Source organism: Manis pentadactyla, chromosome 4 (genome assembly GCF_030020395.1).
Source record: "Manis pentadactyla isolate mManPen7 chromosome 4, mManPen7.hap1, whole genome shotgun sequence".
In the NCBI taxonomy this organism is placed as follows: Eukaryota; Metazoa; Chordata; class Mammalia; order Pholidota; family Manidae; genus Manis; species Manis pentadactyla.
Window position 1 is genome coordinate 94,200,465 of NC_080022.1, and position 27,019 is coordinate 94,227,483.

The following is a 27,019-nucleotide window of genomic DNA, read 5'->3' on the forward strand; positions in this document are numbered from 1 at the left end:
GCTGCTCCTTGTGCATGCGGCTCACTGGCCTTGACAGTGGAGGCAGGCATAGTGGCCGGGAAGCAGGAAAGAGCTCTGTTCTCCTGGCAGGCAATGACATGGCTCACCTGCGACCCCCGCCATTGCTCCAGGCCAGCAGAAGAGCAGCCCCACCTACAGCACCTTAGAGGCTTAACACAGAGGCTGCTCCCTCTGTGCAGCTCACTGGCCCTGACAGCAGAGGCAGGCACTGTGGCCAGGAAGCAGGAAAGAGCTCTCTTTTTAGGGTAGGCACTGGCATTGCTCGGCTGTGACCAGTACCATCACTCCAGGTGCTGGGCAGCTCTGAGGATTAGAGCTTCTGGGCACTAGAGGGCACTGCCTACCCAAATGTAATATTTCTCATTATCCAATAGTATTATGAAAAGGCAGAACATTGTTCAATACAAAATCCCTCAAACACCAGAAAGAGCGCTCACTGAAACTGAAATCCCCAATCTTCCTGAAAAAGAATTCAAAATAAAAGTCATAAGCCTGCTAATGGAGCTACAGAAAATATTCAAGAGCTAAGGGATGAATTCAGGAGGGAGACAGACACCTGAAAAAATACAGTAGCTGAAATGAAACAACAACTGATGTTGGCAAAACTGGACAGCTATATGCAAGAGAATGAAACTGGATTTTTTCTGACCCCATACACAAAAGTAAACTCAAAATGGATCAAAGACCTGAATGTAAGTCATGAAACCATAAAACTCTTAGAAGAAAACAGGCAAAAATCTCTTGAATATAAACATGAGCAACTTTTTCCTGAAAGCATATCCTCAGGCAAGGGAAACAAAAGCAAGAATGAACAAATGGGAAAACATCAAGCTAAAAAGCTTCTATACAGCAAAAGGACACCATCAGCAGAACAAAAAAGTATCCTACAGTATGGGAGAGTATATTTGTAAATAACATATCTGACAAGAGGTTAACATCCAAAATATATAAAGAACTCAGACGCCTCAACACCCAAAAAGCAAATAACCCTATTAAAATTGGGCGGAGGATATGAACAGACACTTCTCCAAAGAAGAAATTCAGATGGCCAACAAGCACATGAAAAGATGCTCTACAGCGCTGATCATCAGGGAAATGCAAATTAAAACCACAATGAGATATCACCTCACACCAGTTAGGATGGCCAACATCCAAAAGACAAGCAAAAACAAATGATGACAAGGATGCAGAGAAAGGAGAATCCTCCTACACTGCTGTGGGGAATGTAAATTAGTTCAGCCATTGTGGAAAGCAATATGGAGCTTCCTCAAAAATCTAAAAATAGAAATACCATTTGACCCTGGAATTCTACTCGTAGGAATTTACTGCAAGAAAACAAGATCACAGGTTCAAAAAGACATACGCATCCCCCCCATGTTTACTGCAGCACTATTCACAATAGCCAAGACATGGAAGCAACCTAAGTGTCCATCAGTAGATGAATGGATAAAGAAGACTGTGTATATATTCCATATACACAATGGAATATTATTCAGCCATAAGAAGAAAACAAATCCCACCATTTGCAACAACATGGATGGAGCTAGAGGATATTATGCTCAGTGAAATAAGCCAGGTGGAGAAAGACAAGTACCAATAATTTCACACATCTGTGGAGTATAACAGCAAAGCAAAAACTGAAGGAACAAAACAGGAGCCGACTCACAAAACCCAAGAATGGACTACAGGTTAACAAAGGGAAACAGACTGGGGAGGGTGGTTGGGAAGGGAGGGATAAAGGGATTAAGGAGTATTATGATTAGTACACATAATATGGGAGGGCACAAGGAAGGCAGTATAGCACAGAGAAGACAAATAGTGACTCTATAGCATCTTACTATGCTGGTGGACAGTGACTGTAATGGAGTATGTGGTGGGGACTTGATAATAGGGGGTTATGCAGTAACCACAGTGTTGCTCATGTGAAACCTGAGCATAAGATTATATATCAATGATACCTTAATAATAAAAAAAAAAGGAAACAAGGAAAAAAATTATATTGTGGTACATACAATAAAATGCACAAATCTTAGCATACAGCTTGATGAACTTTGACATATGCACGCAGTCACATAACCATCACCCAGATCAAGATATCAAACATTCTCACTGATTTTTCTCCCCTTTACCTATTTTACCCATCCTTCCCCACTCTACAAATATCTTGAAAGTAGCAAGGAAGAAATTTTCCTATAGGAAAAAAAGCAATTCAAATAACACCATGTTTTCATCAGAAATTATGAAGGCCAAAATGAACTGACACAGTAGCTTTTAAATGTTGAAAGCAATTCAATGCCAACTAAGAGTTTTATAACCAGTGAAAAGAAGGGATGAAGGGGAAATTAAGATAATCTCGGGTCAAGGAAAACTAAGAGAATTTATTACCATTAGAACTAAAATGATGTCTAGTGAAAGTTTCTAAAAGAAATAAAACATTAAAAAAAGGCATCTTGGAAAATCAGAAAAGAAGAACACTATTTGGGTAAATACAAGATTTTCCTTCTCCACTTAGGTTTTCTAAATTATGTTTGATGTTTGAAGGAAAACTTATAACACTGTTATGTGGTTATAAAAATATGCAGAAAAATATTTAAAACAATTATATTATAAACAGGGGAGAGCAAAGGAATATAAGTGAAATAGAGTTTCTGTATGTTACGCACACTGGTGATTTGAAAACATCAGTAGACTATGATAACTTAGCCATATATAATGTAATGCCAAGAGCAATCACTAAAAAGCTATACAAGTAGATACACTCAAAAACTAGAGATAAGTCAAAATGGAATTCTAAACAATGTTCAAGTAACCTACAGGAAAGCAGGAAAAATAAAAGAGAAAAACAAAAAACAGAGAAAACAAAGGGAAAAGAAGAAAAAAGTGGAAGAGGTAAGCTCTAACAAATAATTACGCTAAATGCAAATTATCTAAATACACAAAAAAAGACATAGATTGACAGTGTGGATTTTGAAAATGGATCCAATTATGTATTGTCTACAAGAAATTAATGTCACATATAATGATACAGGCAAGTTGAGAGTACAGGAAGAAAAAATAAATATGCTAATGCTAATCAAAGAAATTAGAAGTGCTGTATTAATATCAAATAAACCATATTTCAGAGCAAAGAAAATTACCAGGGACAGAGAAGGACACTATAAAATGATAAAAATGTCAATCTTTCAAGAAGATTTAGTAATCATACATATATATATATATACAAAAGAGTTACAAAATATATGAAACAAAAACTGAGAGTAATGAATGGAGAATTCAATGGTTCTATAATTATAATTGAAGACATACTCCTCTGTCAATACTCTATAGAACAAATAGACAGGAAATCAGCAAGGATACAGAACACTAAACACCATCAACCAATAGGATCCAATAATATTTATAAAACAAGGATCCAATAATATTTATAAAACATCCAACAGCAACAGAGTAAATATTTGGTTCAAGTGTCAATGGAACATATAGCAAGAAAGACCACATCCTGGGCCATAAAAGAAACCTCAGCAAATTGGAAATAACTGAAATCAGACAGAGAGTGTCCTCTGACCTCAATGGGATTAAACTAGAAATCAAAAATAGAAGGCTAACAGGAAAATCTCTAAACACTAAGAAACTAAACAATTGACTTCTAAATAATCATTAGGTCAAAAAAGAAGTCTCAAGGAGAAAGAAATACATTGAGCTAAGTGCAAATGAAAATACAACATATCCAACTTTGTGGGATACAGTTAATACAATCCTGTGAGGAAAATGTATAGCACTAAATGCTTACATTTCCAAAGAGGAAAACTCTAAGGTATGTCTAGAACCTCTAACCCTCTAGAACTGCCCCCAAAAAACAACAAAAAAAATCAAATCAAGCAGAAAGAAGTAAATAATAATGATTAGAAATCAATAAAATTGAAAAGAAAAAAACAATATAAAAAAATCAATGAAACAAAATGATAGGTTTTTTAAAATGTCAATAAAATCGAGAAACCTCTATCATGACTAACAATTAAGATAGAAGACACCATGGTGTCAAGTAATAAATAAGGAGATATTATTTCAGACTCGACAGACATCAAAACAATAATAAGGTAATAACAGTGAACAATTCTACACACATAAATTTGACAACTTAGATGAAATGAACCAATTCCATGAGAAGCACAAATCACCATGACTTATAATACAAAATAGATAATTTAAGTAGCCCTCTAGATCTTAAGGGAATTTAATTCATAACTTTTAAAACTCCCAAAAAGGAAATCTACAGGCTCAGATGATTTCACTGGAGAATTCTACCAAATGTTTAATGAACTAATACCTATTCTGTACAATCAATTCCAGAAAGTAGAAAAGGAAAAAAATCACATGATCATTGCATTTAATGTAGAAAACTGTAAATTTATCTATTTGACAAAACTAATACACATTCATGATACAAAGTAAAGTCAGAATGGGGGACTTCCTCAAATTAATAAAAAACATCTACAGAAAACTACAGCTAACATTGCACTCAATGGTGAAAGACTGGGAACAATGCATAGAAGCCAATTCTCAACATCTGTTCAACAAAGTGCTGGAAGTTCTAGCTGAAGCAATAAAGCAACAAAATGAAATAAGAGACAGATTGGAAAAGGAAAAATAAAACTGTCCCTATTTTTGACATGATTATCTAGAAAATCCCAAAGAATCTTCAAAAAAATCAATAGAATTAACAAGTGAGTTCAGCAAAGTCACAGGCTACAAGATCAACATGAAAAATCAACTGTATTCCTATATACTAGCAATCAACATGTAGACACCAAAATTTAAAATACAATATCATTTATAATCACTCAAAAAAGGAAATATTTAGTTGTAAGTCTAGCAAAACATATATAGGATTCATATGGTGAAACTACGAAACACTGAAATCAAAGAATAAATAAAACAAATGGTGTTCATGTACTGGAAGACACAACATAGCAAAGATGTCAATTCTCCTCAAATTTAATGCAACTCTTATCAAAATCCCCCCAAATTTTTTTGTAGATACAGAAAAAATTATTCTAAAATTTATATGTAAAGCCAAAGGAACTAAAATAGCTAAAACAATTTAAAAAAATAATAAAGTGAAAAGAATCAATCTATACAACTCCAGGACTTACTCTATAACTAAAGTAATATAACTAGACCTAGATGTATCTGCAGAGAATTATACTGAGTGTGAACATTCAGTTCCCAAAAGCTACGTAAAACATGACGGCATTTTTATAACATTCTTGAAATGACAAAATGAAGTATAGAACAGATTAGAGTTTGTCAGCAATTTGATTTTGGACAGGGTTAGGGAGGGAATTGAGTGTGGACATACTTATAAATAAGTAGGCAACACAAGGGATCCTCACGGTGTTGGAAATGTTCTGTGTCTTAGCCATATCAACACCATTGTCTTGGCTGTGATATTATACTATGGTTTTGCAAAATGCTACCAGTGGGAGAAACTGGGTAAAGAATTCACATAACTTCTCTGTATTATTTCTTACAACTGAATGTAAATCTACAATTATCTCAAAATAAAAATTTTAATTACAAAAATAAAAAGGGGGCAAGAGCCAGCTTGAAAAGGCTCCCACTGGTAAATTTAGGTTAACCTGAGAAATGAAATAATTAAAGGCTATAGCAAATTGTAAATAATTGAAAAGAATAGGAATCCATGAGTACATGCTATGTATATATAATCATAGATATTTAAGTAGGTAGGTAGGTAGATATATAGATTGACAAGCAGGCAAGAAGAGGGAGAAGAAAGGCCTCTTGCTTACAGCAGAAAGCAGAACCTTAAAAAAATCCTAAAAAAGCCCCAAAAGAATCAAAGGTTGTTAAATGATGGTGGGGGGGGGCGGTGTTCTGTTAAGGAACAGTAAATTTGTATAATCATGAAGTGATTCCCCATAGATTACACACATATACAAACAAACAGATTACAAAACAAGCTTATAGAAACAACAGATTGGTAGTTGCCAGAGGTCAGGGGTGGGAGGTGGCTGAAATAGGTGGAGAGGTTCCAAAGGTATAAAGTTTCAGTTATAAAATAAGTAAGTCCTGGAGGTGTAAAGTACAGCATGGCACCTATAGTTAATAATAGTGAATTGCAGATTTGAAAGTTGCTAAGAGATTAGATCTTAAAAGATCTCATCACAAGAAAAAAAATTGTAACTATGTATGGTGACAGACACACACAGTGTGGTGATCATTCACAATATATACGAATATTGAATCATTATGTGGTACACCCGAATATAATATAATGCTATATGTCAATTATACCTCAATAAAAAAGAAAGAAAGCAGACTGCCAATTGACAGAAATGGAGGAAGGGCTAAAGTTAAGAAATCATCGTTTTGTAACCATTATAGTTTAGCTTGACTTACAAAAGAATCACAGGATGCTAAATGGTGGTGGGGTGGCCGGTGGTTCTGTTAAGGAATAGTAAATTTACATAATCATGAAGTGATTCCCCATAGATTACTTTTTCCTTGAAATGAAAAAAGTATTGTACCTGTAACAGAGGAGAAATCAGGCAATACCTAGAGTGGATGATCAAAATTAACATCACCAAAAAGAGGGCAGATGGGTATTCGTGTCTCCAGATGTCACCCTGAGAGGGACACATTACTTATGTACTAATCCAACTGTAGATGTATGACCTGAATGAGGAATCATCAGTCAGACCCCCAAGTGAAAATATTCTTATTTTCACAAAGGAAGGGTTATGTATTCTTCCAAAGAATCAATAACATAAAAGAAGAAAGAATGAAGGTGAAAAGACACTGAAGAGGCAGGACAACTACATGTAAATGTAACCCTAAACTGAATTCAGTACAAGGGGGGGAACCTGCTATTAAGGACAGTGTAAGGTCAAGTGACAAAACTGTGTATTCATGGTAGGTTAGATAAAACTATCATAGCAATGTGAAATTTCTTTAAGTTGATAACTGTACTGTGGTTATGTAAGAGAATGTCCTTACTTTTAGAAAATACACAGTAAAGTATTTGGGTGTAAAAGAACACCAGTATATGCAACTTACAAATGGCTTAGAAAAAAAGTTGAGAGCAACAGTACCAAGGAGATAATATATTAACATGAGCTGAAACTAAAGGATGTTAAGACTAGTCTTCGTACTATTCTTGAAATTTCTGTGAGTGAAATTATTTCCAAATAAAAAAAACTTTGTTTTTTGGCCACTTATAAAAAAAACTAAGAGATGTGCATACCAGTGTGGATTGAGTAGGTCCCTAAAAAGTATAATAAGGGCACAGGCTTCTGAGTTAAGACAAATTGGGGTTCCAATCCTAGCTCTGCACTTACTGGCTGACCCTGACCTGAAGAAGTCTCAATTTCTTCATCTGTAAAGTACCAAAAATAATGCTTATCTGGTAAAATTATTTTGAAGGTAAATGAGATTAGGACCATAAAAATATCACAATGCTGGCATAAAGTCACCGTCCCACAGTGCTACCTATCATCTAATAGGTTAGAAGTGTGGTATTGTGAGGGTAGGTATTCTTGGTGCTGCTCGTCGGCCACCGAGATACAAATGGGACTGAAACATGGTTTCTGACCTTAAAGAGACTTTAGAACAGAGACGAACTGTGAATACAGTGTGTAACATAAGTGTAAACAAAATGTTACTGGAGCAGAAACAAAAGCAAATTTACTTTTTCTGAGAAGTGGGTGGGGAAAGACTTCCCAGGGACAGTGTGGAAGTGAGAGACCGAGAGCAAGTTAGGATTTCACGTAGAGGAGACAAGGGGGAGTAGTGAGGGCCTCCCTGACCCAGGTAACAGGGCATGTGTGCAAGACAGGGAAGGTAGAGGGAAGTGCAGGTGGGGCTGAAAAAGTACATCCAGGACCACATGGGGAGGGTGTAAAATGTAGGGTAATGGCAGACATGACTGGACTGTTGTCATAGAAACGCCACTTAGTATCTGGGAAAGTTAATTCAGTAATTATTCCTTCAAATGGGGAACTCCTGAGGGAAGGCCAAGCAAACAGTGCCCTGCCTTCAGCAAGTCTCTTTGAATCCCAGTATGCCCCGCCTACAGGGTGATCATCAAAATAGCCAACAGCAGGGAACCTCGCTGATGCCATGAGGCAGACACACACACACAGATATACAGACACAGACCACATACAGACATGCTCACCTAGATGCATATACACACAGAGACACACAGGCAGGCACATGCACAGATGCACACCCTCCACAGGGAGAAGAGTGGAGGGATCATGCAGGCGGGGCATCTGGCAAGCACTCTGGTATCCCTGCAGGGAGCAGCCAAGTGGGTTTTGAGGGAGCTGACTGTCATGGCCGTCGGAACCCAGAACTGGAAGGGGTCCTGGATGCCCCCTGCTGCACCAGACATGAACCCTATAGTTACAGGATCACGGGGCCCAAAGGCTGGGTCAGGGGCAAATGGACAGCTGGTGGGGAGCAGGCAAAGGGCAGAGTATTTCACCATTTTAACAACCAGTACACATGCTTTCCAGCTGAGCATCAGCCCTGCCTGCCTCGTCCCAAGCTTTTCTTCACCAGACTATCTGTCCTCAGCTTGTTTATCTCAGGCTGGCTTAGGACGTGCTGTCCACACCAGAACCTTCTTGGCCAGAAAAGCCCTAGTGAAAGCAGGGTTTCCTGCCCATACCAGGTGGTACCATTTGTATTTCTGTTACACAGTCAAGGTGCCTTGGGCACACACAGGATGCATCTTAAACATGACCTCTGGATGTTACAGATGAGGCATGACACTTCTCTCTCTTTACTTTGTTAATTTTTGTGTCTATAAGAAAAAGACATGAAAGGTTTAACTCATTTTTTAAAAGGACATGAGGATTAAAACATGGCTTTTGGAGTTTACATCTCACTTCATTCAACCAGTCTTATAGTTCCTGCTTCTCTGTAGTGAGAAGGGAAAAGATCGCATTCTCATAGGATATTCTCCTTTAACTCTCAAATTTACTAGAAACTTATTTAAAGGTGTGGTTGAAGTTCTTTTCACAGACAAAAAGGTGGCTCAACTGGAAAGGAGAAGCGTGTGTTCAGTGATCCGGATGGCCTGGTGTGCTTCGCTGTGCACGTTCGTTCTGTTACCTCAGAGGCAATGGACGTGAAGCTGCTGCTGAAGTGCAGGTGCTTGTGGATCTCACTGCCATTGGCTGCCAGGAGCCAGTGCCCGAGTGCCTGGTCTCCACCCACCGCCGACTGGTTGCTGAGGCTCTGATTCGGCAGAAGGCCCGCCAGGTCCCAGTGGTATGATGGCGTGGCCCCAACCAGTGCAATGAGGATGGCTTCCGTGGCCACATAGAGCTGAAAGAACAAATGCATAAAACCATTTCAATGTTGGAAACTCAATGCATACACTTACATGCATTGAAAGACCCGATTCTCGCTTTTGTTTTTGTGAGCTACAGAAATGAGACACATCAGACACAAAGGAGAAAAACACTAAAAGGCAGCTTCATGACCTACTGTGAACAGTCAGCAGTGATCCTTCTGGTAGATCACCTTATACTTTTTCCAAGGGTTTTCCTTCTACATTTCAGGTATGTCTGATGCTAGGACACTGCACATAAGTGGCTCCACACTCAGGAGGGGGGCTGGGGGTAGGCAGGAAGGACAGTATTACTGACTCTGATTTAGAAGACTTAACATTCCAGCTGTTTGCTCCTCAACACTATACCCTCAGTTCAGATAAGCAGTCACCAGGGTACAGGGGTATCTTGGCCTTGCATTCATAATCCTAACAAGAAAACTTCTTGTGGCATAGTTAAAATGTCTTGTAAAACCACACATAAATATTCTTTATATTTATATATAGAGAGAGATAGAAAGAGCAAGCAAGAGTACTTTATTAAGGCTGGTAAGCATAATAAGTACTTGGGTAGGCACTACTTAAAAATATAGTATACAGCTTATAAGATATAAAGAAATTCAAAATCCCAGGAATATTTACTTAATAACCCTTAGCTGTATTTAATCACTGTTTAATCTAAGCATAGCTGTCCCCACAAAGAAAAATATTTCACTCATTCATTCAAGAAATATTTATTGAGTACATATGCCATTTGTCTCTGATTGTTCTGAGCTTTATAGCTATGCACAACTGGGCTGGTAAGCTGTTAAGCCCTATGCAGCCTTGTTATGCTATGGATTTCTATTTATATTAGCTTTTCTATTTATATTAACTCTCATTGTTGGATGACTGTTTCAAGCTTAAAATTTATTCGGAAAACATAGAATTAGTCTGTTCCATAGTGAGACAATCTTATTCTAAGAAATTATTCCTATTAACATAGAACTTGGTATCCGAAAATACCCTTAAATAGAAAAAGTGTTTAAAAAATACAAAGCATCTGGTTTTTCTGCAGTACATAGTAACACCCCCACTGGATGGGTGCTCTGACTGAGACACAAAAAGGTAGAGGGACTTGCCACAGCTTTATCTCCAGTCATCAGTGAGCTCCCAGCCCCTTCCACACAGCTCTGTAGGGGCATATTCAACTGTTAAGTGGGTAAGCTAAAATGCCAACGGCAGAGCAATTTATCACAAGTAGATGATGGAATTAATGTCAAGGAAAGAGAAAAGAAGTCATGACATTGTGTGTCATACAGAAAAAGGTAATGTAAAACCCACGATGAGATTTTTTTTCCACTCATGGTAAGACTGGGAGGATATAAGACAGCCCCAATTTATTTTGAGTCAAATGACTGGGGGCCTCTTGAGATGTACCAAGCTGCCACAGGTCAGTCTATGTTGGTAATTTATTGTAAAATGCAAAGGAAAACATGTTACTGGATTTATATTGCTTCCTGCCCCCTATTTGCATATTATTAAGGAAGTTTTAGAACAGGAGGCAATCAGCTTATAAAAATAAAAACCTTAATAATTACAAGAACAGATAGATGACACATTGAGCAGCAGCTATAATTACAAAGCCACTTGCATCCGTTTTAGTAACTGCCTCTCTTGACCACAATCTGCTGAAACTTAACTGACAGGTAAAGAAATGAAAAAAAAAAAATGGGGCAAGGGAACTCAGATGATGCAAAACACATGTTCTGTTTGGTAAACACACAGACTTCAATCCAACTAGTTCTAAATATGCTATTTTCTGCTTGCGTTTCTACCATGCACTTGACCTGGAGAGCACTTTCTCCTGCTGTGACTATCTGAACCTCTCCCACCTCTCAGATGCAACTCAGATGCCCCCCTCCACATTGCCTCCTCCCATTTGGCCTTCCTCTCCAACTCCCCAGAGCCCTCTCCTGCTTCTGCTCACTCCCCAAAGGCCCCATCTAGACCTTTCTTAGAGATGCATTATTGTAAAATGCAAAGGAAAACATGTTACTAGATTTATATTGCTTCCTGCCCCCTATTTGCATATTATTAAGGAAGTTTTAGAACAGAAGGCAATCAGCATTTTCTTCACTGCATTTGGTTTATGTATTTACTTGTCTGGTTTTTCCTGTTGCAATATGCTTTCCTAAGGGCAGGATCAATATCTGATACAACTTTGGCTTCAGAAGCAAGTAACTCAGGGCCTAGATACATGCTATCACACACTCAGCAAAAGAATGGATGAATCAAGTGGCAAGGATGGAATACTAATAACAACAGCAGACACTTCTCTAATGCTAACTGTGTGTCCTAAGTGTTTGTTGGAAATATATAACATCATATTTTTATCTGGACTGTACTAGGATAAGCAATGTTCTAGGTAAAAGAGGAAATGCTCCACAGGGTCCTCTAATCTCAAGCGGGTTTCCTTGTAGAGGCTACCATTCTTGGCAGAAACTACATGTGTAGGAAGCAGTTCAAAATCAAAGAGGTGGTGCTGATATACACCCTTATTCAAAATCCTACAGGGAGCAGTGAAACCCAGTCTATCAATATTACCTGTATTAATATTTTCCTTCGTAGTGTGCAGGATGAATAAGTACTTACCACCTTTCTCATCTTCTCTGCCCTCCTCCATTCCCATGACATTTCCATTGCCTGCCACACGTACGCACACACATACACCCAGGAGTCTCAACGGAATACCCAGAGCCAGAGCTGTATGTCAAAAGAAGAGTCAGAAGCATACAGCTCTTCTATGCAATGTCATCCTCCATAAAACAGTGTCAGCCTTTTTGTCTTTGACACACATGGTCATCTTCCATTTTGCTAAAGGTGAGGGAGTCCAAGTAGGCAGGCAGCTGTGATACCACATGATAAATGCTATGAAAGGGTGCAGTGAAGACCAGGTAAAGGAGGGGATGCTTACCCTCCACATGCAGATTCATGTTTGGTCCTCCACACATATGTGGGTCACATGGCCATGTGAGGTCAAAGATGGCTCAGCACTTATCTAGTCACCGGGATGTGCCATTTCTACACAGAATATACGGGTGGTTTTCCCCAGTTTGTGCTCTTCAACTGTGACAGTGTTAGAGCTGACATTCTGCTTCTTCCCCAGAGTATAAATACTGTCATTCTTCTCTCTGCTGTGACTCTGCAACCACCTTGCACACACTCATCCACATACTCTCATCTAATGAATCACACCCATCAGCAGACGGACCTTAAAGCCACAATGAGAAACCACCATCCATTCACCCCCTGGAGAGGCACTAACAACGTCTCAGATAAATCATTATCTTCTCTAGTGCTACCTCCAGGGAGGGGAAAAAAAGGGCCACAGATGGCTGGATATTTTTTTCTCCTTTTAATGTAATTATAATTAGAAAAGTGACTAAAATGCACCAGGGGATTGAAATTTTAAAAGTTACAAAAAGTGAAGGTTTTAAAAGTAATTTTATACTAAGAGCACTATAAGCTTTTATAACACTCAGTAAACCAAAAAAGTATCCCATAAATGATCTCATTGCAATACCCTGCACTGTGAAGTCATGGTTAAGTATCATGTTTATGTTACAAGTACAAAAAATGAGCTACAGAGAGGTTAAGTGAATCATTCAAGATGACATACAACACCAACAGCAAAATGAGGATGCGACTGGGAGCTACCGAACTTTGAAAAAGGCCAGTGCTTTTTTCAGAGGAAAAAAAAGAAAAACAGAAACAAAGATGATTTTATTTTTGTCATTATTGTTAGTCTTTTATGCACTTAGTCTTCAGTGACCCAGCCAAATCATTACATGTGCAAGACTGTATCATGAAGGCAGGACCAAATGCCGAGTGCCTGGCACAAAGTGGGCATTCAATAAATATCTGCTGGGTGACTTACTGATGCTATCTATTTTTTGTGTCTAAAACATTTAGTTATTATGCCCTGAATAACCAGTGTCTCTAAGTTCTGTTTCTTCCCCAGCTCCAATTCATCCACATAAAGCCACCAGACCAGTCTCCCTGAGCACTTCTCATGAAACTCTTCTGGTCAAAACATATTAATGGATAAATGATAAACATCCTAGCATTCCAGATTGCCACCATATGGCCCAACTGCTACTAATCCACATTTAAGCTTTCTGTACTAGCCTATTCAATTCCCCAAACGTGACTTTTCACTGTGTGGTGTGAAAACCATATGCAATCTGTATACCTGAGTCTGAACCTCTCTAGTAAACTTTAGCAAATCAAAACCTCTCTAAACCTCATTTTTTTCTTCCAATAATACTGGGCGCTACTAGTACATCTTTATCTGTTTCATTCCTATCTGACCTATCCCAAGGGTCAAAATGGGATGTTTCTTTAGCCAACAGTAAACTGGACTGCACCATACAAACAGCATGTATGCAGAGTCTGATTCCATAGGCTGGGTGGGACCTGAGATGCCACCTTTCTGACAAGCTCTGGTGAGGTCAGTGCTACTGGTCTTGGACAACAGTTGTGCAGCAAGGGTACATGTTATTCCCTCATCTACATTTTTTCCAATTTTATGTTTTTCCACCTGAAATGACCCTCTCATTTCTCTCTAAACCCAGGCTTCCAAGTTTAGCTCAAGCTCAGCCCTCCTTTTTGCTGTTTTCAATGTACGACTCTAGATACCACTTTTCTTAATTTCCAAAGCATTCAATGCCTGTATTATTTACTAGGGATACATTATTTTGTGTAATCATTTAAGAGTGGAGATACAGGCAAATTCCACCTTTGTAATGATTTGTCATCTCCTGAGGCAACCATAACATATACTTCTTTATCTTTTCAAGAAACCCAATACACCACTATGTACATAACAGCCTCTGATACATTTTTGTTATCTAATTCCTTGCAGAACACTGTGGGGGGGAAAAAAAAGATAATGAATTAAAACCCAGCAATTCTGGCACCTAATCTGGGTTCCAACCACTAATTAAGACTTTGGACACATAATTTAACCTGAATTTGTTTCTCTCTCTCTACTCCCCAAATAAAATGGGAATACTACCGCTTTCCTTCTGTTATTTTAGTTTGATTTTTAAAAATTTGTAGTGATAACCAACACCTCTCAACTCATTGTATTGTGAACCTCAGGTGATAGCGATGATGGGTAAGAAATAGCTATTTCCTTCTAGATGCATACATTCAAGTGAACACAATAAGTACATTCAAAGCTATAAATACAAGGCAGATTTTGACAAATGCTGTATTAGCCATAATAGAAATGAACTGAAAGACAGCACAGAGGAAGTAGATGTGAATTCCAACCAGAGAATAAGCAAAAGGTTGCAAAGGTGACACTGAGCTAGGTAGTAAAAGACTGCTAGGAGTTTAATCAAAACAAAAATCAGGGGAAGGAATTCTCAGGCCAAAGAAATAGTCCAGACAGAGTCAGGAAAGTAAAGAACATGTTTCTAATGCTCTTTGAAGAAGTTACAGGGCTAGCTCAGCTTTACCCAAATGTCAGTCATCAGAGTACCCCCTTCAAGAGTTTTACATGTCTTATTTTCTATTTTCTACTATTCACTTAATAGTTTCCTTTTAAATTGATTCAAATTTCTTAATTGACAGAGAAATAAAAACTGATATGGATACAGACATGACTGCCAGAAGGAACTGTAAAAATACACACCATGTTACAATGCCAAGTGTTGGCTAGTATGTTTTTATCTGTGGGCCACAGGAGACATTTTCGAGCAAGGTTAGGGGTAGGGTGGAAGCAAAGGGGCAGCCATTTTGGTTGTTGTGCTCGGAAAGCTGGGGTAACTCTCTGGCACCTCACAGACACTGCCTCTTTGCTGCCTCACCTTTTTAGTCCAGCACAGCAGCTGGACCTGCAGCTGATCCATGCTCCCCTGACTCCCCTTGCTCACCAGAAGAGCCAGTTGTGTGCTTCATTCCAGGATGAAAGGAGTTTGCTTCATCAAGGTGAAAGGCCCAGAGAATGACACGGATTCCAGTCAACTCTGATGGGTTCCAGATCATTATCTTCCCTTCCAGACCGCCTTCCCTGAAGACTTCCAGCTCTGACATCAAACACGAAGACAACAGCCTTACCGGGAGTCCTGAACCAGCTCCCCCAACTGTTTATAGTCAAATACCTATAATAAATTATTCATTAATCACCTCTCTTATTATATACACATACATATATGTGATACATACCCATGCATATATACACATGTATGTATCACCATCCTAGGAGTTCTGCTTCCTGCTTCTCTGGTTGAACTATGAATGATAACACTGGAAACTGACATGGCAAGAACTAGCATTTATTAAATCTGGAAGTAGGTACATGTGTGCTTATGTATTAATCTCTGTATTGCACTTGAAATGCTTCAAAATCTAAAATGAAATTTTAAAAGAAAATGAGTAATAAATACAATGAAGAGAGAATAATGTTATTAAATTCTAACTAGGTAATGTCTTCTGCCAATGTCTGAACCTTCTTTAATTCTAGTTCATTCCCTTTGTTAAATCAGAAATAAGTGCAAATATTTAGTGAAGTGCTAGCATCAATGAGCCCTCTTCTTAGATGAACAGAAGGATTAAAGAAGAATTGAAAAGGGAGTAACCCACTCACCTTCTGAGTTAATGCTACTTAATACTATTTCCATGTGCCACCTAAATCTACTATCCAGGCTATTCTTTGGGATGTCAGAGAATGCAGAAAGATAGAGGATGAGAAATAACTGGGAAAGTGATATAGAGTCAAGAGCAAACATGAGAGGCTATCCCTGGAAGGATGGCAGAGAGATGTTTTTCTCTTGGACTGAGGATAAAAAATAATTCTAAGGGAAAAGGAACGGGTGTTTGAGGAGTTTACACCTCTATTTCATCAAGCTGGGCAAAGAACATCTGGGAAGAATGAAAGGAATGGAATCAGAATGGAACTTGGGCTTGAAGAGAACTGCCCTGGGAAAGTGCAGGCCAGAGCCAAAGTATGACACCACAACATGGGCTGTGCAGGCTTTAGAACTGCTAAAGAGAGGAAATCACCCACCTACATTAGCAACAAAAGAGAACTGAACATGCAAATTATGGTGTAGCCATACACTGGAACACTATGCTACAGCCATCAAAAACTATAGTTATTCATAAGTGAACACAGCAAGGCATTCATAATATTGTTGAAAGAAAGGTTAAAATACATTTTTACAGAAAAGACAAACGAAAATATTTGTCTAATAAAAAGTCTGGAAGGCTAGGCACCAAAATGTGACCATGTTTTATTTCTAGGTGGTAGAAGTTCTGGGGATTTTTTCTTTTCCATACTTTCTTTTTTCTGCAATCACCATGTACTATTTATTGACTACCCTATAATTCCCATGACTGCAGATATTAATTTCTGTTTGAGCGTTTGGTCAAGAAAGTCTGAGAGGAGATTCGTGAGCTGTGTGTGTCTTTGGATTTGATCTCTTCCTTCTAAGGCAGCCTCTAACTATGGTGATGAGCCAAGCAGTCATCTGAAAACCTCCAGGTCAACACTGACACAATGCCAACTAATTGCTGGGCTCCCTAAACCTTCCAGAGGCCTTTTCTGCATTTCCATAACTTCCCTGGATGGAAATCTGAGGGTCTGATAGACTTGCAGCTGCACTTTCTCTACACCAGGGAGCAGTGTCTGGCTATACACACTAACAGCTTTCCTGAGGATATAGGGCGCGTGTAGCTATAGTCTCTGACATATGGTGCCCCACTCACCTAAAATGATGGAAGGAATACCAGGCAGATTCCCCAGATTATCATCCAAGCTCCCGCCCATTGTCTGTGGGCAGAAAGAACTAAACTTGAGAGTAGAGGTGGCATAAAACTTGCTCAAATTAGCAGAGAACCCTGGTAGATGGTCATGTTTTGGAGTCATGACAAAGCTATTACTTAATACCATAGGTTCTCGTTCTCACCATAGCTGAACCCCTGTTGGTGGTGAGAATCCCCAGGGCATGAGGGCTGGTCTTCATGACTGTAATGCAATAAGGTCTTCACTAGTGCTTATGGTGTGAACCTCATCACTTGGATTTGAGAGGTTGAATGAACCACGGCTATCCACCTCTAAGACACCTTGTCAAAAGGCAGTCTTTCTACCAGTCTCCTGGGAGAGTGGCGCATGTGGACAAATGCAAGCAGTTGGGAGACATCAGTTGTGACAGCTGTCCACACAATGTTTAATAAAGCACCCTGGACAAAGCTCACTCTACCTCATCCTCCTAAGTGTTAAATGCCCACATTCACAGCCATCATTGGTTAAAGGAGCATCAATAAGAGTGAACTGTTACAGTCATACAGTGAACTGCAGCATTCTCTCCAAGGTATGCAGATCTTCTCTTCTTTACCATTTTTTAAAAATTTAACACAGAAAAGCAAAATGAATAAATTAAGATCCAGTAACTCGCCACTACAAAACAAGTAACCTCTTATCATATTTGCTTCATATTTTTTAAATACAGTATTAAAGATACAAAGAAAATCTCCTTTGTTCTCCTCCCCAGTCCCACTCCCTACCCTCCTTCTCAAGAGGCGGCCAATCTCATGAACTGAGCTTGGATCTTTCAATTCTGTGTTTATACTTCTACATTGCTCACACACATCGTAAATACAGTATTGTTTCCTATGTTTTTAAAATTTGTAATAGGAGTATATGCCACATTGTATACATCATGCTGGTTATTTTTTTCATTTAACATTGTGTTAGAAATTCATCCATATAGTTATCTATAGACCTGGTCATTCATTTTTAACTGTGATATTCTATCAAATTTATACTACATTTCAATTATCTGGTCTCTTTTTTAGAGTTATTTAGGTTGTTACTAATTTTTGTTATCACAAACAGTGCTGCAATAAACACCCTATCATCTCCTCACACACATGTTCAAGAGATATTGTAGGACACATACCTAGGAGTCCAATGCTGGGTTTCAATTTTACTAGATAATGCCAGATTATTCTCTAAATGAGGTAGGTTCTACTTCTCATTTTTATCACACTTACAAGGTTAGACTATTTAATGTTTGCTACTAATAAGTGTGAAATGATATTTCATAGTCATTTTACTGTACCTGTCCCAGATGACCATTGAAGGTAAACATCTTTTCATGTGTTGGCTATTAGAATTTCCTCTTTGACAAAAATACTTGTTCAGTCATTCCACTTCTAAAACACCATGAAAAGATACTTATTGTATGGATGATATGAATGCACTGTTAGTTCTAGGAACTGAAAAACAAGGTTGGGGTTATTCAGAGTTTACATAAAAATAATGCATTCCAGAACACCAGAGTGCTACACCTCAAGCTGAGGCTTAAGCAGCATCACAACTCTGCTGGTGAAACTTACGTTTATTATAGGTTACATATTTCTGTTGGTTAATGGGTATTTTCAATCCTGTGAAAATTATACTACAACCTATGTATGATTCATGACCCTGAGGAAAATGAAGGAGCTGGAGTCTCTGGCTTAGAACAAAGAGGTAGGGTCTATTTTCACTTCATGTCTAGAGATCAAGAAACAAAGAATTGTGTTCCAAGCGTCCCCCCCCAGATAGCCTGGCAAATAAGCACACACATACACAAACACAAAATGGTGATGATGGCATCAACTCTGAATCAACATAAAAAAATATGGACATAATAAATAGAATTATTTGTATTTAAATACCACAAATAGCTCTTACCCAAGGGAGGGCATGTATACTTGGGGAATAAGAATTTTGCCAACTATAAAAATGTAAATCTTACTGCTTGTTTATAAGACAATCATTTCTACATGAAGTGATTTTTTTCCTTTAGCTCTTTGTTCATGTACTTTAAAGCCACATATAACTATAATCATGGCATTTACATCTTCTCATGCCAAAGCAAAATCTACAAACTCTGCGTCTGTTCTTTACACATTTGAAAGTTGACCACGTGGAGATTCCAAAGAGTATGTTTGCAAGGAGTGTGCAGGTAAGTCTCCCAGATATTGAGTAACTTTTGAGGAGCCACATGATGGTAACAAAATCAAAGAAAACACCTAACCTAAAGACCTTTAGAGTTGGCTTTGGAATGTAGTTTTGCCCTCTTACTTTGGACTTGGTTGTGTTTGAAGTAAAGGGAGTTAAATTCATTTTCTAAAAAATAATAACAGTCCCAGAAGGAAGAAAAGGCAAAAGGATCTGTAAAGTTTCCATCTCTGTCCTTCCTGTTCTGTGTCTCTCGGCTCAGCTCGGGTGGCTCATTACCAAACCAGAGACGTAGGAAATGCTCCTGCTGAAGCAGAGGCCGCCTCTTTGCGGCAGTCACATCCATAGTGCGCAGGCTCTGGCAGCGCGGCTGTGCAGTTGGTCTGTACCTTCCTTGGGCAATGACAGACAAGTGTCAGTTTTAAAAGCTGACCAACACCCATGTCTTTCCATTTAAACCAACCCTGAAAACTGGCATCTTATTTTTTCCCCTGTAGGAGGAAACGACCCTCACAGGAATGCATCGTGTTACAGCTGTGTAATGGTAGACCCCAGGACTCCCGGTCTGCAGGCTGACTCTCCTAACCAAAACAATTTCCAACAATAGACTTGGTAGAGAGGCCTTTGGGGAATTTCACTCTCATGTCCCAGATAGCTCTGGGCAGCCCCAGGATTACCTGCATCATGTATGTCAGTGGGACAGCTGTGTCCTCATAAGCACGTAATGGCTGTGAAGGATTCATGCCTGCCTGAACTAGGGCATTTCCTCTGTTGGGATAGGCACAGCCGGCCACAGGGCACATGCCCAGCCCACAGCTACAAGAGAAACCCTCAAACACCTGGTTCTTCTCTGGCAAGTACTGACCACACATCAGGCAGACTTCAGTAAGCATCATGCTCATGGTTTCAGACCTCTTTGGTACTAAATTCTCATCAACTGTTTCAACCATAAAGAAAAGCAAATGAGGAAAACAACAGACCCTGAACCCAGAACACTAGCCTTTTCAGTGCCACGTTCCACTCAAGACAAACTTATTCCAGAGGATTCCTGTCTAGGCAGGTAAGAAGATAATTACACAGGAGGTAGAGTGTATGGATGTGGGACTGCTCACAGAGTGAGTTACACTCCTAGAATTCTGTCGAGAGGAAAATAACTTTCTCAAATAAAAAGCACTAAACTGAACATCAGGCATCAAATTTACAGTTCTATTCTCTCTGTATTAGACACACTTTTGTGATTTAGCACAAATACTCTTTCCCCATAGGAAAAGGTACATTTAAAGCTAAAACAATGAACTTTAAGGAACTTCAGAATACTGAATATTTGTGACCTGTTTTGCTAGAGAAAAAACTGATTTCTTCTATCAGTCCATCATTTAAACAGTTCTTCTGGCTGGTGATGAAATCAACTTAGCTTTCAAACATTTTAATGGAAAAGAGAATCGGGAAGTCAACCCTTACCTCCTCCCACCCCCATCTTCCTGTTGAGCAGTTGTCTAATGCAAGGTTTAAGCACCTGGTGGACTGGTGGTTATACTCATGACCACCTTGTACTTCTCTCAGAATAACTAGCATCACATGTTAATTGTAATTATCTGTTTAACTACCTGCCTCATCACACCGCCCCTGGAATGCAAGCTTTGATTTCTCCACCACTGTAGTCCCTGCCAAGCACATAGTAGACATTCATTAAACATGTGTTGAATGAAAGAATAAGTAAAGTGAATCATACTAAAGACTAATAAAGGATTAGTGAATGAATGCCTTTAGAATATTTGGAGAAGTAATTGATGTTAAATGGGCCATTTAAGCTGGCGAAGGAAGAGTAACTCGCCTGGTAAAGTGCCTTTGTAAGTGACCTTGCGCATATGGGATCCAGATTGAGGTTGGGATGTGCAAGTAGTCTCTCAGAATTCTATACAATCAAGATGTGATTCCATTTTATAACCACACATTGTACGGCACTATTCGACTCATAAAAGACAACCTGAAGCTGGCCTCTCGGCAGAATGACCCAGCAGAACTTAAACCAGAAAGAAAGAAACCCTATGCATTAAAAGCCCCTGGAATTGGAAGCTACCTCAAATCCAGGGAAAGATAGCCAGTAGATCCCCAGAGCTGAAGGGGTCGCTCTACATGGGGCCTTTCATCAGCCGGTGATCAGGGCCCCCTCTGTGTTCCGGATTCCAAGGTGGCAGTGCCACAGGTTGGAGTAAAATTGCCTTCCGTATTCACTGCGTATTATAGTTACAGGGGAATTTTGCATCCTTAACCAACTTCTCTGCTGAAGAACACACACACACACACAGCGGAATTTTGCCACACACACACACACACACACACACACACACAGCGGAATTTTGCACCCTTAACCAACTTCTCTGCTGAAGAACACACACACACACACACACACACACACACGTGAGGGCCTAAGGTGAGGGAGCCGAAGGGTAGGTGGGGCCGCCTAAGGTGAGGGAAAGGACCTGGCTGGGGACAAAGCTTGCAGGCCCGCCAAGCGACCTTGGCGTTCTGGGGCCCAGGCCGCAGAGCGGCGCTTCGCCCAGGTCGGCCGGCGCGGGGTGGGGGCAGGGGCGGCTCGCCACCCCTCAGCTGTTTGCAGAGCCCCGGCGTCGTCCGGGCTGAGGGCCCAGGCGGCCCGCAGGCGGGGAGGTGGGAGCTGTCGGAGCGGCGGGGGACTCACCTGCAGCAGCACCGCCAGCAGGAAGCACAAGTACATCTGGTAGATGCCCATCTCCCCCACCGCCTGGAACGCCTCCTCCACCTCCATGGCGGGCCGCGCTCGGCCCTGGGCCCAGCCGCGAGCAGGAGCCCTCCCCGGCCTAACCTCCCCGGCGGGCCCTGCGCGCAAGCCCCACGACGCGCACCCCACAGCGCCCGGCTCCGGCCCGGACCAGGGCGAGGGCGGGGGCGGAAGCGCGGGCGGGGCGGGGCGTCGGCGCGGGCGTCGGGCGCGGGTGGGCCTGCGGCCCGGGCCCTGCGAGCTAGTCCAGGGCTGGACACCGGGTCCCTGGCCTCGGGGCTTCCAGTCCAGGAGGGTTTTCTGGGAGGGGGTGCGCCGCTTAAAATGAGAGGAGCGGGCAAGTGGGCTCGGGCTGAGGCATCCTGTCCGCTGCAGAAACGGGGAACAGCAGCCGGTCCGAATCCGCGTTCCCTGCTTCGCGGGGTGGGGGTGCGATCACTGTTAGGTACCTGGTGGCGGCGCAGCGTTATTTGTCCTGTTGTGAAAATCAGTTTAATGCGGGAGGTGGGGATGGCAGGGCGAGATCCTTAGGAGAATAGTGCTGTTGTACATTTCGTTCCAGCCCTATTCAGGGCTAGCTATACGGTCAGGTAAACAAATCTTGCAAAACCGTGAGATACATTGCTTATGGAAAGATGCACGAGGTACAAAAGAAGTACAAAAGAGGAAAGATTCATCTGTGGGACAGGAGATGAGGGCTACCAAGGTGTTTGAAGGATCAACAGCAGTTGGCAGGGCTGGAAAGGTGGAGAAAGACATTGTAGGGCCGAGCAACTCTGGTCACCTGCCCTAAATTCCCCCATTTCTCCATCTCCTAGCCTAGGTTTTAACAGCTTCATAGTGTCTTACTGTCCAGGCCATGACCCCCAATACAAGATTGAGCAGAAAGGGGGGCCAACTTATGTTTCTTTAATGATTTTACGCCTAGCATTGTGAGATTGGCCTGTGATTTTCTTTTCTTTCTAGTGCTCTTGTTTGGATTTGGAGGTAAGATTACAGTAGCTTAATAAAATGAGCTGGAGATGTTTGGTAAAATCCTTTAGACCACCTGGACTCGGCTTGTTTTACAGGTGGAGCCTCTTTATTAGATAGATAGATAGATAGCACATTTTTTGGCTTTGTGTTCTTGTATTACTTTTATTTTTGTTTCTAGAAATGTTGCTCTTTAATCTAGTTTTTCTATTTGGAATAAACTTGTTCATCTTGTTCTCTTAGGGTTTTTTAAAATCACATTCTAGCTGTATTTATGCCCCACTTTTAATTCTTAATATTGTTCATTTTTATTACTCTGTTCTTACCAGTTTTGCCAGTTTTGTCTGTCTTTTAAAGAACCAGTTTTTTTCTTTATGATTTTTTTCTTTATATTTTTTTGCTTTCTATTTTAAGAATTAGATGAATTCTTTTTTTAACTTACTTTTGTTACTCAGTAATTTTTTACTAGCTACATGACTTGAAAGTTTAGCTTATTTGCTCTCAGTTTTCCTTTTTAAAAAATAATTATATAAAAGGCTCTTCATTTCTCTCGAGGTGCCACTTTTTCCATGGCTCTATCCCACAAGTTTTGTCATGTGGTACTTCCTTTGCCTTTAGTTTTAAATATTCCATGACATTATAACGTCCTGTTTAACCAGTAACTATTTGTTTGTGCTTTTTTTTTTTTACTTTCTGATTAAAGATTGTTGCTACTTTTTAACCATCTTTTTATTGTTGATTACTAATTTTAAAACAGGGATGGTACTAAATCCTGGAAATTATTTCAGGTTTCTGGTGACCTTGTATGTGATCACTTTAGAAAAATGTACTGAATGTTGTAATGAGAATATTCTCTGGGTGGAAAGTTCTTCATATATTACATCAAGTTATTAATTTTATTCAAGTAATATGTATTACTACTGGGTTTTTCTCTGCTCGATATATTATTTTTAAATAAGTGTGTCAAAATCTTCCAAATGATTACCATTTTTGAGTTTTTATCAAGTACTCTTTTTGTGTAGATTCATAAAAGTAACAATTGAATCTTTCCTTTTATTATGATAAAATAGCTCTTTTCTCTTTTAATGCTTTCTGTCTTAATTTTTATTTTGTCTAATGTTAATATTGCTGCCTCAATTTTGTTATTATTTTTCTTGTAATCTTTTTATTTTCATCCTTCTGGTTTCATTATGTCCTAGGCATGTTTTGAAAAGAGGTTTTTTTTGCCCATCTAATTTGATAGTCTTTTGTCTTTTAACTGATAAGTTAAATCCATTTATATTTATTGTGAGTGATCTGTTTGGAATTATTTCTACCATTTCATTTTACGTTTTCTACTTAACGTCTTTCTTTTTCTTTGCTGCCCGTCTGCCATTTTTATAATGCCCTTCTCCCTGTTTGCTATTTTGGGGAGCTACAGGTTGTATTATTATTATTTTGTAATTACTTCTACATTTTTAACATCCACATTACTATATGCCATTTGTAGTTATTTAATATATCTATCCCCTTTTCAAATTCATAAGAACCTACACAAGATTCTGAAGGAATCAGAACAAATCTTCCCAAAATCTGCCACTTTCACATGTGGACTATTTTGAGCTGAAGGCTATCAAGACAAAGCAGACCCCAAAAAAGTTTTTACCTCTCGTTTAAACTACCTTACAGAATTTAGATATTGGACCTGGCACAGAAAGAGAGCTGTTACTAAGAGATAACATTTTTTAAAATCTGAATTACCTATATGTATGGCAGGATGAACATCTAATTATCAAACATCTGCTCTTCTTATCATCCTGTGAATCACCCTCCTCCCCTTTGAAGCCCAAGTCTGTATCCCACATTCCTTGGTTCAAAATGGCATATAAACCTCAGTTGCCTAGCTTATCCATGGGTTTCATATTCTTATGGGGGGGCCCACATAGGTACACAATTAAATTCTCCTGTTAATCTGTCTTATGTTATTATTAGACCAGCCAAAGAACCTGGAAGCATAGAAGGGATTTTTTTTTCCTCCCCAACAATTCCAAGATTGCTCTGTCTTAGAAAACATAGGAGGGCATAAAGATGTTATATTCTAGAAAACTTTGTTAAGTGACTCAAGAAATGGCTATTGTAGTGCCAAAACACTGAAGGAGAAGATTCATATGAAATTTTTAAATAAAAAACTGATATTGCTAATAAAAATTACCCCACATTTGGAAATAATTAAACATCAACAAGAGGACTATATATTCTTTCAGCATATTAATGAAGCATTGTTTAATAGACCCATCCCAAGATTAAATCTGTAGGAGAATTTACCCATTTAACTTTGCTATTTACTATGAATTAGAGCCCAGATATTGTGGTTACATGTAAATTTGTAGATTTTTGTTTAGTAGAGATGTAAATAATTGTTCAATAGGAAAGATAATCTGTTATTTCATTGCCCTGTAAAACATTAACTTGCTTTTTAGCTAACCTACCAATCTTATTTTAACATTTTTTTCCCAGAAATACACAGCTCCTCTAATGCTCTTAGAACCAGCTTTACCATCCTATTGGTTCTCTCATCAAATAAAATCTTTGACATGGGTTCATTCTATATTGCTGAGAGTCATATTTTCAACTTTTGAAAATTTTTCTTTGACATTGTTATGTATGGGAGTGAAAAAAATTATAAATTAATATTTCATATGATATATAACTAAATAAATTGTTAGGTACAAATTGGGTTATTTCATGTTATTCTCTGAAAGTTTATTTTAAATGAGCTGAAACCTCTTCTATTACTGTGTTAAATCACCTTATATTGAGACACATTTGCTAAAAGCAGTTAGTTACTGTGAGAACAGAAAATGTAATCTGGGTAGTATCATAAATGAGATTTGATGGGTTGGTAGTGGCCAAGAATGCAGTGCTAAGGAGCTTGAACTTTTCTCTGTAGGTTATGGGAACCACTGAAGTGTTTTAAGCTGGAGTAGTAGGCTTTTTAAAAGGTGATTTGGCAGCAGTAGAAAATGGATATAACGTGAGTTGAGACACTGTTGTAATGTAAAATGTAATGTAAAATGGCAAGAACCAGTTGGAGTCTAAGCAAGAACAATGATAACAGGGATGGAGAAGTGTAATTGAATTTGAGGTAAACTGATAGTGATTACATTTTACAGAGGCAAAAGAGAGAGATCAGGAATCACTCCTGTGTTTCTGGCTTTGATGCCTGCGGAAATGGAGGTCCTATTAACCAAGACAGGGAACACAAAAGTGGAGTAGGTAGGTTGAAGGGCCTCTGGCAGGAATGGTGGGGCCAACAGTCATTGCTCTCTTAAATGGTCATCACCCCTTTAAGAACCTGCCCTTCCCCCTTAAAACACCCAGGCCCCTGCTGGATTTTCTTGCCCTAATTTACAGTTAGCTTCAGAGCTTCTGAGCTTGTGCTGAAGAGTTGGACTAATTAAAGCTCTCCTGAGGTTCAAGGTATTGCATCTGTGGCTCTTAAAAAGAGTTCTCCATTTTGAGAGCGTATTTCCTCATCTGATGATTCTTCCCTCATTTTCTTTCTTCATCCTTTCCTACTATAATTTTATAGTACCTGTTTTTTTCATTTATAATTCAGAAGTAATGAACATCTGGAATTTCTTTTAATAATAAAAAATTAAAATAATGTTTAGAATAGGGTGTATATCACACACTCTTTGGTCTCTGAGAAGGAAAAAAGCTAAATTTGTCTGGTAAATTACATAAAGCTTTGAAGTAGATGTACTCAATCATTATATTCTTTTTTTTTATTTTAAAACCTGAGCACCCAACCACTGTATCACGTCTTCTGCTTCCTCGGTAGCTTGGTGTCCCAGAAGTCTACTGAAATTTGGTGTGCAAGATAATAGATGCCATCTATGCTGAGTGTTGTTTCAAATGTTTTGAA

The 27,019-nt window shown here is 39.2% G+C and overlaps 1 protein-coding gene across 2 annotated transcripts in view; it reads right to left on the minus strand.

Moving 5' to 3' along the window:
* The window catches only part of SLC22A15 (solute carrier family 22 member 15), an 89,397-nt gene extending 66,769 nt beyond the window's left edge, over positions 1–22,628 (minus strand). The window contains exons 1-2 of one of the 2 annotated variants that reach the window (XM_057500496.1): positions 22,081–22,627; positions 9,163–9,378 (exon numbers count right to left, since the gene is read on the minus strand). In XM_057500496.1, the coding sequence (XP_057356479.1) occupies positions 9,163–9,378; positions 22,081–22,167 (303 nt within the window). In that variant the 5' untranslated portion in view covers positions 22,168–22,627. Of the gene's footprint in view, positions 1–9,162; positions 9,379–22,080 lie in introns of both variants that reach the window. The other variant, XM_057500497.1, reaches the window with a different exon arrangement.
* Positions 22,629–27,019: the final 4,391 nt, after the last annotated feature.